The 14,377-nt window shown below is 43.0% G+C and overlaps 1 protein-coding gene across 1 annotated transcript; it reads right to left on the reverse strand.

Moving 5' to 3' along the window:
- Window positions 1-3,541: 3,541 nt before the first annotated feature.
- On the reverse strand, window positions 3,542-14,145 carry LOC101487143 (cystathionine beta-synthase-like protein). Its single transcript, XM_004570162.6, has 15 exons — window positions 13,960-14,145; window positions 10,170-10,430; window positions 9,729-9,835; window positions 9,411-9,545; window positions 9,234-9,313; window positions 8,293-8,497; window positions 8,075-8,166; window positions 7,855-7,980; window positions 7,653-7,737; window positions 6,749-6,854; window positions 6,550-6,627; window positions 6,332-6,466; window positions 6,070-6,178; window positions 5,689-5,773; window positions 3,542-4,329 (listed from the first exon to the last, which is right to left on the reverse strand). Exons 2-15 carry the CDS (start codon window positions 10,421-10,423, stop codon window positions 4,196-4,198), a joined length of 1,731 nt encoding a protein of 576 aa, XP_004570219.1. The 5' UTR covers window positions 10,424-10,430; window positions 13,960-14,145; the 3' UTR covers window positions 3,542-4,195.
- Window positions 14,146-14,377: the final 232 nt, after the last annotated feature.

Consider the following 14,377-nt stretch of genomic DNA (forward strand, 5'->3'; position numbering starts at 1 on the left):
TATCAACAATTATAGGAGAACAGCCAGACAGCTTCCAGCTGATACGAAAGCAACAGTAACTCAAATAACCACTTGTTATATGCAGAAGACCATCTCTGAAGCAGCAGAAGACCACACTGAGGCTACATGTCACACAGGCTCTCTAGATCTGGACAATGGAAGATTGTAAAAACATTGACTGTTCTTGGCAGTCTCAAATTTGTGAAATTCAGATGAAAGTATCAGAATTTGGTGTAAATAACAAAAACAGATCCATCCTACTTTGTGTGAATGGTTCAACCTGCTGTTAAGTGGTATAATGTCAGGGTGTGATGCTTTTAGTGCACTTTTGGTTCCTTGGTACCAACAGACCACTGTTCAAACATCGTCACAAAGCTGAAGTCATCTAAAACTACTTTCTTGAATATGAAAATGAGTTCATTGTACTCAAACTGCCTCCACAGTGATCCAGATCTCCATCCAATAGAGCAACTTCTTTGTAAGGCCAAGGAGGATGCCTACAGAAGTGGTGACAGGGCCCTGTACAAGCAAGCCAGGAACACACTGACCAAGGAGATCAAAGCAGCTAAAAGCATCTACTCCCAGAAACTGGAAGAACGGCTCTCAGCCACCGACCCTGCGTCAGTGTGGAGGGGCCTGCAGGAAATCACCAGCTACAGACGCGGCGTCTGTACTGCCTTTGATGCTACATTCTTTAGAGCTATGCTTGTAGCATTCTGCCTGTTAGCTTAGCACAACAACAACAACGAAAAGGCGCTCTCTCACCCAGGAAACACACAGTCGCAGAAAGAGAGAGAGAGCGTCGCCCTGTAACCATGGCAACCGTAACGGTGTGTTCACACCGAACGCGATGGACGCGAATAGAGCGTCAGGTTTACATGTAAAGTCAATGGAAAGGCGCGATGACGCGCGATTGCGGGTCCCGCGAAAATTCGGAAGCAGATTTGCGTCGCGAAAACGCCAAAACGCGTGAAACGCGCGTCAGTGTAGCGCGTCTGGCGCGTTTGACTCGCGAATAAAACCACGCGCGTGAGTTTTTGTGTTGCATTTTGTGCATACGCGCGTTTCGCGTCTACCGCTCGAGTTGGAAAAATCTGAACTCCAGCGTCAAATCGCGCCGCGACAACCAATCAGGAGCCTGGTGACGTGGCTGTTACCTAGGTCAAAGGGGCAGATCCAGCCAAAGCCTTTCATACTTCAATGGAGGGGAAGGCTAATCAATGCGGTAGCAAACAACTCGGAGCTGTACAACACCAGCTGCTTTCAGTACCGAGACAGGAATAACGCTGCCGCCTGGAACGAAAGAACGTAGCTGTCAAACAAAATCCAAACAGTCCTGACCCGCGACAAAATGAAACAGGAAAGTACCGCAGTGTTTATTTCAACAAAGTAACTGTATTCTGAATACCACCTTTTTAAACGGTAACTGTAACGGAATACAGTTACTCATATTTTGTATTCTAAATACGTAACGGCGGTACATGTATTCCGTTACTCCCCAACACTGCAGACGCCCCCCCCCCCCCCACCCACTATTGAAGCAAAAAAAAAACCTGGCCAACGAGTTAAACACTTTCTATTGCAGGTTTGAGACGGACAGACTCCCACGCCCCACCCTCCCCTCCCCAGGGACATTGCTTCAGACATTGACCCCCAACACACCTTCCACCTCTCCCCCCTTCACCCTGCCCCTCCCCAATCAAGACTCAACGACCACCCCACCCTCCCCAATCCAGACTCAACGACCTCCCTCCTGCTTCAAACGCTCCACCATCATCCCTGTTCCCAAGAAACCCACCATCACAGGACTGAATGACTACAGACCTGTCGCCTTGACGTCTGTGGTCATGAAATCCTTCGAACAACTGGTGTTAGCCCATCTGAAAGACATTACAGGCCACCAGCTGGACCCTCTGCAGTTTGCCTACCGGGCAAACAGGTCGGTGGATGATGCAGTGAACATGGGGCTGCATTACATCCTGCAACACCTTGACCGCCTGGGAACTTATGCCAGGGTCCTGTTTGTGGACTTTAGTTCGGCTTTTAACACCATTGTGCCTGAACTTCTTTCCTCCAAACTCTCCCAGCTCAGCGTGTCACCAGCTACCTGTCAGTGGATCACCAGCTTCCTGACAGACAGAATGCAACAAGTGAGGCTGGGGGAGATCACCTCTGAAACCCGGTCCCTCAGGATTGGTGCCCCTCAAGGATGTGTCCTCTCACCACTACTGTTCTCCCTCTACACTAACGACTGCACCTCCAAGAACTCGGCTGTCAAACTCCTAAAGTTTGCAGATGACACCACTGTCATTGGCCTCATTCAAGATGGTGATGAGTCTGCATACCGGCAGGAAGTTGAGCGGCTGGTACTCTGGTGCAGTCAGCACAATCTGGAGCTGAACACTCTTAAGACTGTAGAGATGACAGTGGACTTCAGGAGACATCCCTCAACTCTGCTCCCCCTCACCATATCAGACAGCCCTGTGTCAACTCTGAAGACCTTCAAGTTCCTGGGTACAACCATCTCCCAGGACCTGAAGTGGGAGACCAACATCAACTCCATCCTCAAAAAGACCCAGCAGAGGATGTACTTCCTGAGACAACTGGGGAAGTACAGTCTTCCACAGGAGCTGCTGATCCAGTTCTACACTGCGGTCATTAAGTCTGTCCTGTGCTCCTCCATCACAGTCTGGTATGGAGCAGCCACTAAACAGGACAGGAGCAGATTGCAGCGGACTGTACGGGCAGCAGAAAGGATCATCGGCATGCCCCTGCCCTCCATCCAGGATCTGTACCTCTCAAGAACCAGGAAACGGGCAGGGAAAATCATCACAGACCCCTCACACCCTGGACACAGACTTTTTGATCTGCTGCCCTCTGGCAGACGGTACAGAAGCCTGCAGACCAGGACCACCCGACACAGGAACAGTTTCTTTCCCCTCGCCATCTCCCTTCTTAACAGTTGACCTGTCACACTGCTCCCACTGCCAGACTGCAGCTGCACCTTATGTACATTTTGTAGTATTCATTCCACCTCATTCATTTCTGTATTTTATGTATATAAGTTTAGATTTGTTATTTATAGTTGGTTTACACAGCTTTGTGTATGTATGTGTAATGTGTATATATAGACACGTGTGTGTGTGTGTGTGTGTGTGTGTGTGTGATTTACATTGCTGTGCTTGAGAGCCACCATCTACCGGAACCAAATTCCCTGTATGTGTCTGCACATATACTTGGCCAATAAACACGATTCTGATTCTGAACTTTGGGATGTGGTGGAACAAGAGAGTCCAGTCATGGATGTACAGGTGAAAAATCTGTAGCAACTGTGTGGTGTCATCATGTCAACATGAACCAAAATCTCTGAGGAAAGTTTCCAACACCTTGCTGAATCTATGCTGTGAAGAATTAAGGCAGTTCTGAAGGCAAAGTAGGTACAACCTACCTAACCTCATTCCTAAGTTTCCCTAAGCATCTTTTTGTTTCTGAATATTTTTTTCCTCAAATTGTGACAAAGGGAAAAAAGAAGCCACACTGCTACAGAGTGTAATTTTTATTTAGCCTTATACATCCATTAAGGAAAAATGATGTCATAGAAAAATATTTTCTCCTAGACACTGCAAAGATTAAGTAGTCCAGACTACTTTACACTTGAATAACACCATGATTATATTCAGATTTCACATTACCTGACATGGATTATTCTGTGTACACACAATCATGAAATCAGCATACAGCGAGCAATAATGAAAATATAATATGCATATTTTACACATACACACAGCAACTCCCATAATAAATGAATTGAATGTGACTTTTGTATTCCTGTCTGGTATACAAAGCCAAAGTGATGATGTAATCATTTACTTTCCTCGCAGCCTCTCTTCAAGTCCGATACAAAACAATAAAAGTCTACACACTGTAACAAAACTTATAAAAGATTCGAGCACTACAGGCTTGAGCAATAATAACAACCCCCATCATAAGCTGACAGTAGAACAAAGTATTCTGCTTATTACACTTCAAGACTCAAGGTCAAACATACAAAAATGATTCAAAAAGAGAGAAATAAGAGCCAAACTCAAACCAAAACTTCTAAAAAACTTTCTGCCATCTTTAAGACACTAAACTAAATGTCAATGTGTTTGTCATTCTAAAGTAAGAAATGTAAAGGCTTGTAGTGTCTTTGCTTTTAATTCAGCTCATCGGTGGATTCTGACATGGAGCGCTCCTGCCTCTTCCGGGCTGTGACGAAGTTGAGCAGGTCGACAGCTGTCACCACCCCGAAAACCATCTGCTTTTTGCTATGAGAGCCATCAGTCAAGTCTGGTGGAGGACAAGGAGTAGAAAAGATAGTATCAGAGCAATTATTAGTCTAAAGGTTTTAACTCAACTATCAAAGTGTTGCAGTGCTTCCACTAAAAACTTTAAAAAAAAAAAAAACCCAATAACAATAATAATAATAATAATAATAATAATAATAATAATAATAATAATTCCTACAACTGTAATGTAGGACTCTGGCCACTAGGGGGCAGTGGAACAAGCCAAGTGGGCTCTTTAAACTTTTCAATATTCTGTTGGAGTTGTCTCTTTAGCTGCCAAATGGACAGTCATGTCCCTTAGCCATTTGATGCTGAGGATCCAGTATGCAGCATGGTCACATACTATTGTCAGTATACGAATGTAAATGAGACACATGCAGTATTCTAAATATGCACGTGATATGTCAGTTAGGTTCAACATCAGCAATATTACACTTACACATGTGTATCAGCTGACACGTAACAGTAGCTGCCACCTTTCTGGAGTTTATTTATTGCTGTCAGAGCTCCATTTTACCAGCAACAGGGAGTGCTCATGCCAGAATGTGCAGTATGGGGTGGGGGTGGGGGGAGGAGAATAAATAAATGTAGCTGATCACACCACATTGTGCGCCTTACTCGCCATCTAAAGCTGATTACGATCAGTGGCAGGTATACTGTATTTTACAGTTCAACCTTTTTAAATTAATGCCTACTTGGTCTGTGTAACCACTCCGACAGCCATATGGGGATGATAAAAGTTGCACAGTGCAAGTTTGATTGATAGGTCTGTTTGTCCATCTTTGATCAATTTAAAGATGCAGAATTGGTTTTATTATGAAGCTGCTGTGCAGGAGGAAAAGAGGAAGACCACAGAAAAGATTGCTTATCCTATTTCACTACACCCTTCAAAGGGTTGGTGTGACAAAGGAGGATGTTAGGTGTAGGGCCACTTTTAATGGGTGCAGCCAAAGGAAAAAGATAAAGATTGAAGATTCCTTCTCAGCCTGCACATTTTGGATTTCAATACTGAAGAAAAAAAAAAGCCTGCTTAAATGTAACCTTGACAAAGCTTGCTGTTTGCTAAATTGTCTCTACTTGGACGGTCAAGGTCATCTAAAGCCTGCCCCCAGATTCTCACACTGAGCTTGTGCATCTATACTCAAGCAAGGAGCAGCAGGAAGCGGATATACTGAGCTCACAGAGCTGTTAAAAATGTGGTTCTTGCAAATACACAAACTCAATGTTTTTACACATTGAATCACTAACCCCTGGTCATAGTTTAAACGCACAGATTGTCAAGACTTATATCCACAGACAACAGCAGCTCAACCAGCCACAGCACAAACTTCTGGCAGTGTGTGTGCATTGCTGTACTCACATTGGATCTGTTCGTGTACCACCAGTGCGAAGTGGTCAATCTCCAAAATCGAGGACAACTTTCCCAAGTTGTCAGTCAGTGTGATCTGAATTAAAATAAGAGGATGTGCTGAAGATATAAAGATACATAGAAATATATAGATATATACACAGCTGTCACAACATCTGTCACAGTAAAACTTTCTGTATACACAAAGAAATGGAACAGAACATAACACAAATTTGTCTTTTTAGCACTAAAAACAAGTCTTATTTCAAACCCCAATTTTCTAGTTCAGCAAGTTTACAATCTTTTTTTTTCTCCCTACCTGGAGATCATCCTCAGCCAATCAGAATCAAAAGAGTAGTCTTTAAAATCCATTAAATTTCCAACCAAACTAACCTGTTTGAACTGCTTGTAAAGCACTTTGCTGACAGGATCTGACAAGTTGATCTTCCCTGCAAGGATCGAAGATAGCATGTTGCCTAGAGTCACCATGCCCAGGATCAATCTACACACAAAAACATAAACAAGAAGTGAAGTTAAAGGTTAGTCAAGGATAAGGTTTTCAGGGTCTAAAACACAGCTTCCAGGAATGTGTGAAGATCTAATATTCTGTGCTTTTCTGTTGTAAAGCTAATCTTTCTACCTATAGCACACCCACCCTGTGTCATCGACCACCGGCGCCTGGTCGAAGCCATTATGCTTGAGGATCTGGATGGTCTTTTGGCAGCTAACGGTAGGCAGGACAGTGAGCGGGGCAGACATGTTCAGGCACTGCAGCTTCAAGTTCCACCACCTGTGAGAACACGGCATGTTTAATGAGCGTACATAGAGAGAGACTTAAAAACTGGAGATTTGGTCTTTTTAAATGACACGCACCATGGTTTCTTCACCATGAGGTCGTCCTCCCTCAAAAAGCCCTTCTGGACCATCCACTTATCACTCAGGAACTTTGACCTTGAGGGGGGTAAAGAAGAAAAGATAAAGAAAAGACTGATCTGTGTTTACACAAAGAAAGCAAACAAATTGTCTGCATATATCTGAAGGACCTCTAGCACAAACATATATGGAAACTCACATGTAGTTGCGGATGGAGTCCGGCAGGATCACCACACAGCGCTGGCCCTCTTTCAGCTCCTTGGCGGCATGCACAGCTGCTGCCATGGCCGTCCCCGAGCTGCCTCCTGTTACAGGAAAAAGCAAAATGGTAAATGGCCTGTATTTGTATAGCACTTTACTAGTCCATAAGGACCCCAAAGCGCTTTACATTGTAGCCACAACCACCCTGGAGCACACTGACAGAGGCGAGGTTGCTGGACACTGGCGCCACCGGGCCCTCTGACCACCACCAGCAGGGTCAAGCGTCTTGCCCAAGGACACAACAGCCAAGACTATCCAAGCCGGGGCTCGAACTGGCAACCTTCCTATCACAAGGAGAACTTCCAAGTCTTGAGCCACGATCGCCGGTAGGTTAGTTTGCCTTAAGTGGCACCCAGGTACCCACAACATCTTCCTCATGAAGCTTTTCCCTGGGAGCAAAAGTATTCCTGGAGGCTTTGTGCTTCTTCTGTTGTCTTGTATGCCAGTCAGTAACCATTCACACCCACGTCCCCTCGAATAGGATGAATTCTGCCGTTTGTTTATAAGGAGCACCTTCCTGTGGTGATCTACTGGGCTCTGGAGGAGTTTCAGAGCTTTAGAAACTAACCAGAGTGAAACTATGAAAAACATTTTAGTTCCACCTCCTGCCTGTCCTGGTTGAAGCAAAGTCTCTTGTGACCATCAGTGGTAGGATAAATCAAAAAATGAATGAATCGAACCAATCAGCATAAAGCTCCATATTGTTTTTCAAGGCCAATCACAAGTCACTACCTCAGAACAGGCCCTGAAATAAGTGCTGTGTGTTGGCCACTAAAAAAATAAAAAACTAATAAGTCCCAGGGTAGAAGAGCCTACCTAAATCAGGAACCACAAAGACTTACCGCACAGCAGGCCTTCCTCTCTGATCAGCAAACGAGACATGTTGAAGGACTCCTCATCGTTGGACTTGTACCACGTATCGACCACCTGGAAATGTTGACGGGGGAAGAAAAAAAAAAGTAATATTAAACATACGACATTACCATGCTCACTTAGGAGCATTCATGAAAAGGAGATGGGATTATAGACGCCGCTTGAACCAACCGATCTGTCGAGGACGGTGGGGATGAAGTCGTACCCGATGCCCTCCACCTCGTACTGGGTCTTATCGGTCTTGTTAAGCTCCTCTGGCTCAGCCAGGATTGAACCTTCAGGATCAACACCAACAATCTGCGCACAAAACACACCATTCATAAGCCACAAGTAGCTCAGCAGATATTTATCTGAAAAAAGAGGAGAAACATAATCTCAAGAAAGAGCTTACTTTGATATTTGGGCATCTTTCCTTCAGCTTGCGGGCGATGCCTGTGATCGTCCCTCCTGTGCCTGCACCAGCCACCAGCATGTCCACCTTACCTGTCAGCAGAAACACAGAACCTTGTTGACTTGATTTCCAGTGAACTTCTAAAGTGAGTTTTAAGGAAAAAGCAATAATGCCGTTGAAGAAGTTTCTGTAAATTTTACAGCTCAGGATGCTCGTACCTTCACACTGCTCCAGGATCTCCTCGGCTGTGGTGTCGTAGTGAGCCAGGGGATTGCTCGGGTTGCGGTACTGGTCCAGGATGTGCGAGTTGGGGATCTCGTTCTTAAGGCGCCAGGCCACGCCCACATGAGACTCTGGCGAATCAAAACGGGCGCTGGTGGGCGTACGTACGATCTCTGCTCCGAGTGCTCTCAAGACATCCACCTGTCGAGAACATCTGACAAATATTAACACTTGTACACGATGGCCTGACTGCAGTGAGAAACACCGACAGGAATTTGTTCTTTAAAACATTCAAGATTCATTAGAATTAATAGATATGCAGTAAGCTTGAAGAACAGTAGTCTTTTTAAAAGGGTACTAATGTTTTTATTTTAATGTAATTTAATGAAAGCTACTGTGGAAAAACAGCTTGAAAAAAAAGAATAAATTAATAAAATAAATTCATTAAAAAAAGAAATTAAAAAGGAATACTGAGCTTGTTGTAATGTTCAAAAAATTGAACAAAAAACAGGAACAAATAATCAGAAAATATTATTAAAATCCCTTTAGAAACAAAACATAAGATATATGATTATTTAAAAAAACAAAAAAAAAAACAAAAAAACAAGATAAGATATAATATAGACCTCAAACAAAAACTTTGAACATTTTGTACAAATGTACACTAGATTTATATTTTTGCACAGCTTTTAAAGATTGCATCATATGATGCAACAGCAATGCTAAAGCGTGACCTCTGCCTCTATAACAGGCTGCGATTTGCATACTTAGTCGCAACATTTTCAGGAAAAGCCCCTCTGAACAGAAACCGCACTTTTCTATCAGGAAATCATACCCTTCAATTTAGCTGTAGCAGTCTAGACATGTTTTACTCTGACAGAAAAAAAAACCTGCCATGTTTCTGTGAGTTGTGGTTTCTATATGACAGGAAATTCACCTTCTCCATGCTCATCTTCTCTGGCATGACAATGATGCAACGGTAGCCTTTCACTGCAGCAGCCAGAGCGAGTCCGATACCTTAAGGAACAAAAGAAAGAAGCAGATTTGAGTGGCATTATCAGCACAGGCTTTCGTGTATTTTTTCACACCAGCACAGGCGCATGCAGGGGATTACCAGTGTTTCCAGAGGTGGGCTCTATGATGGTGTCTCCTGGCTTGAGGATCCCGGCTCTCTCAGCGTCCTCCACCATCCGCAGACTGATTCTGTCCTTGACACTGCCGCCCGCATTGAAGAACTCGCACTTGGCCACTACACCAAAAAAAGTGTCACAATAACATATTAAAAATCACAGGAGCCAAATGAAACAATTAAGATACAATTGTGATCTGAAGAAACGCTCACACCCCAACCAGCGCTCACAAGTTTGCACAGTAACCAGGCAGACGTAACCAACTTCTGAATGTGTCTCGGCTTGAATGTGGTGTGACTCACATATTTCACATTTGAGTCCAAAGGCTTTGGGGATGTTGTTGATGCGTACCATGGGAGTGTCACCGATTTTGTTCAGGATGTTGGGGAGAATGGCTGGTGCAACAGTCCTGAGAGGAGAAGGGGAAAAAAAGAAGAAGAAACCTCAGCGAGATGATAAACAGAAGCGCCACGTCTGGCTGTGCAGATAGACTGGACGGTAATCACTTCTTTATCAGGCTAAGACTGTCTTTTATTGCTATCACTAGTGTGAGATAATAGCACCCATTTCCACTCACTTCACTGGTCTGAGAAGTCTAAACAACAACAAAAATAACAGCCTCTTTTTCAGAGCTTTAAACAAATAGTGTAACGCCTTTACGACAGTTTTTTTATTTGTAACAGCAGATCAATACAACAGTGCTGAGATGCAAGAAGCAGTGGATATCTGACTGGCACGCTGACCTTGAAACTTGAGTGTGGGGGGAGTCGGATTTTGAGGCTTCTAGGCTCCACGTGCAGCGGCTGGGAAGGTCGGGCCGGATCCATTTCCTTTCGGGAGAAGAGTTCTTTGTTTTGATCTGAATGTTTCTGGCTGCCTCCTGCGACTCCTCCTCCGTCTTCAGGTTCTCTCCGTTGCTGAAGCCGTGCAGCTTGCCAGCGTGTGGGCACACAGGGCTGTTGACTGTGGTCTCTTTGGATGAGGGAACTGATGGCATTGCTTAACTTAAGGGGAAAAAAACCAAAAAAAAAAACCAACTGTAAAGTTATCCAATTATGTAACACACTGTTCTTACAGCATGTTCTGATAAGTTTTCCTGCATCATCAGTGACTTGGCTGACAGCCAGGAAATTAAATACTTTCATAATGTTGTTTTTGACTGACACAAGCAGTAGTCTCCTTCTCTGCAACCTGCATCAAAGGCATGATGCATTTCTCTATTATTAACTAAATAGCTCCAGTTTCTACTGCTCATTTGGGCTCAAAATATTCAACCCTGTGAGTTTATACCAAGGAGATGGGCTCAATCCTTCAATCACTTTCTTTGTGTGACCTCGATTACTTTTTAGAAAAGTTATCACCAATAGTTTCGACAACTGAGGTGTATCTTACAGAAATAACTATTAAAGTGCAGTTTAAACCCTCTGAGCAATAAAATCCAATGTGTCATGTTTGTAAGTGGAACAATTTCCAAATGAAGGAAATCCGACCATCCAAGAACCGCATGAATGCATGGTAATGCTAAAATTTGGATGGGTTTCTTGTTGGATATTTGGACAAGTTTGATGCACGATTTTATGGCAACCCAACTTAAAGTTGAGATACTTCAGTCACAAGTGCTGGACTGATTATCCACAGCTGTGGAACCAGCTTTGGGAAGGACCCTCTCTAATTTTAAATTCTGCCAGAGCTTTCTTCCTGTTAAGGAAGGAGTTTTTCTTCACCACTGTCACAAATTACGTGATCACGGGGTGTGTCTGACTGTTAGGGTTTCTCTCTATTATTGTAGCATCTTTACCGTACAATATAAAAGGGCTATTTTTATTGTAAATAAGATAACCTGAAAAAAATTCCAAGAGATGACAAATGTGAGCTAAAGGACAATCTGTTAAAGCTTACATTCAACTTCACCAATCAGCAAACACAGTGCAAAGCAAACACTGAACCACTCCTTTCTTTTATTAATGCTGAGTGACATCTGCACTGCTAAAACAAATCCACAGCTCATCTCCATCTACCACCGCTTTTCAGTCTAGTCTAGTTTAGCCTAGTCATGACGAGTGGCCAAATTCTGCCCTTATCAAAGCTACGTGAGAAAGCAAAAGTGGGAGTAAGCAAGGGGGGGTGGGGCTGATAAAACTTCAGTTAATATTTCATCATTTCTTCTCCACAGGAAAAAACAAAAGCTTCTTTTTAGGGGGTTGGTAAGCAGTATTGTTTTTATAAATCATAAGACTGATTGCTGTTCCCACATATCAAGATTTAGACACACAACACCGACAGGCACGCATCCGTTTTGAGGATCTACAGAAAAGAAAATTACTGCTTTTCTCATTGTTTGTAAATGTAGTTAATCTAAACCATAAAAAGATTTTGTAATCAGTTATAACTGGTTATAAATGCTACTAATGGCTAACCAAATGTTAAGCATTACCTTAAATCTGAGTCGGGTGTTTAAGAGTCTGATGAGATCAAAGGGAAGCTTTAAATCCAGTCTTTGATCATTAATTTGACAAATAAGCTGGGTAATTAAGCACGAGGTGAAATACCTGACATGAACTTCAGCAATAACTTTCCAGGAAGAGAGCTAAACCACTGAGTGGCAGTTTGGCTAAACTGGCAGGAACAAAAGAAAGATTAGCTGGAAAACAAGTTACAATTTTAAAATTTCACTTGTAAATACAAGACAAACCTCAGTCACAGTCACAGCCTCTGCAACATGATAATTTGCCATTTCATGTGACGGTTATATGACTCCAAACACGAGAGCAGTACAACAAGAGCTTCTCAAACTTTCAGTACATTTTAATCTTACTACTTTCTGTCACTGTGATAACTTTTTAAGACTTTAAATCAATCAGTCAATGAGTTAAACAACAAAACTACAGAACAGAATAAAGTAAGATAAGTACCAGTTGCTAAGACTGCCACAGATTTACAAGCCCAACTTTTTCCTCTTACTACATCCTGTTGTTTCCCTCCCATCCCCCAGCTGCAATGGTAGCACATGAGGCTTCACTAACACACAGAGCACACACCGACAGGGCCAGCTGTTACAACGGGGCCCCTGTCTTTGACTGCAGAATGAGTTCAGACAATGTCCACAGGAGTGGACTAAACACATTTTCTTAAGCCTGCAGCTCCCTGCTCTACACGGAGTGGAGCTGGCTTTCACGCGCTTTTGTGGAATGTTGCCGTTACGATGATACATGCATTTGATCTGCTATCAAAATTTAAACAGAAGCACAAACCACCTACCCTACCTTTTCCTTACAACCACTGCTAGGCACACTGCTAATTACAGTAACACTTGCAACATCGATGCTGGCAAATGTGTGTGGTATGTGTCGGCCTTACAGGGTTTAACAGGGAAATATGATCCTCCTGGTGGAGGACACACACACACACACACACAAAACAAGTCTGAGCCAGGCTTGCAGGGCAAGAAAGACTTGAAAGAGGATTTGCCCAGCTTAAACTTAAGTTTGGTTTAATACACCATACTTCAGCCAAGAGTCCAATCCCTAATTAAAGGTCCCAGGCTAAAGAAACATAACACAAAAAATCAGAGTTTGGCAACATCGGTCCACTCTAATGAAAAATCCCCCCTCATACGTTTATCTGCTTTAAAAAGGAAAAAAAGAAAAGAAAAAGGAAAGCACCAATGGTATGTTCACCACTCTTGGGAGTCCAGTGGTGACTATGACTTGCAGCATCCCTTTATGGTTTGCAGCATTTAATTGCTCTGGCAGCAACAAACACAACCGAAGTATCTGCTTGTTGGCAATACAACAGCACACTATAGATATCCACTGAGCCATCACAAATGATGTGCCAATGCGAATAGCAGTAATGATGGCCATAGAAAGGCCGTATAAAGGTTCACCCACATGCATAACCTTTAATAGGACAGTGTAGGTCGCAGGAAAATAGTTGTTTTAGCCTCTTTTAATAAAACAATTTAACGATAACACTGAAGGCTATCGAAGTAAAAAAAAAAAAGAAAAGAAAAAAAGGAAAAAGGTTGTCACAATTTTCTGGGAAAAAAAGATTTAAGACAAAAAAAGGGGAAAAATCTCACTTGGCTGCATTGCTCAAAACGAACCAGAGCACGGAAACAGCATGATAGAAATAAACGCTGCGTCATTTGAAAATAATAGATGATGTGGCGGGATACAAAGGAGACAAACTACAAAAGGTAACCAAAAGGGGGGGAAAGCAAAAAAGCGATTAATTGTAAAAAAAAAATAAAAACAAACCCCCCCAGTAATGCTTACATAATTTAATATAATAAATATAGGACACCGCAGTGTGTATGCGAACACCTGAATTATAACACATCGGCTGGAAAAGGTCCAACAAAAGCCTGAACTGCGCAGCTACAATGTTGCATCAGAACTGAGGAGCTGGAGGCAGCTTTCTATCAGCCCATGGGAAAATATAAATTAATTTAATTCGAAAAAAAGTGTGTTTAAATACGTCGGCTTCTCCTCGTTTCCATTCTCTGTGTCAGGCGGCTTTATTTTCACTCACCTGGAGATTTATCTTGAAATCTGCGAGAAAACTGTACTCCGGTACGACGAGCAGACGACTGCACAGCCTAGGGATCAACTTCCGACAAAGCAAGCCTTTAACGTGCCGACGCACGTGGACTAAACTGTATGGAGCGCAGAATTTTTAGGGAGACGCTCTTATTGGCTGCGGTGGGGGCGTCTGTTTGTGGGCTGTACGGAGATTTCTTTAAAAGGGGTTGAGGGGGAAAAAAACGCTGAGGTAAAGTAGTCCGTGGAACCTGTTTACTTTTTACTGACCAAACACACCCCCGCGCACGTAGACACCGCGTGTAACAACTTGAAAGCTTCTCATGAACGTCTTTTTTTCGCTAACATTTGAATTCAAGTAAGCAAGGGTTTAATAATCTATTTTTTTGACAACGTAACTAGACTTATAA

The sequence above is a fragment of the Maylandia zebra genome, linkage group LG23 (assembly GCF_041146795.1).
Source record: "Maylandia zebra isolate NMK-2024a linkage group LG23, Mzebra_GT3a, whole genome shotgun sequence".
Lineage (NCBI taxonomy): Eukaryota > Metazoa > Chordata > Actinopteri > Cichliformes > Cichlidae > Maylandia > Maylandia zebra.

Coding starts and splice junctions, on each gene's coding strand:
- LOC101487143 (XM_004570162.6), bottom strand. CDS start 10,423: ATGCCATCAGTTCCCTCATCCAAAGAGACCACAGTCAACAGCCCTGTG. Junction 6,855..7,652: donor AGAGGAAGGCCTGCTGTGCG/GTAAGTCTTTGT, acceptor TTCCTGTAACAG/GAGGCAGCTCGGGGACGGCC. Junction 6,628..6,748: donor GACTCCATCCGCAACTACAT/GTGAGTTTCCAT, acceptor ACCCCCCTCAAG/GTCAAAGTTCCTGAGTGATA.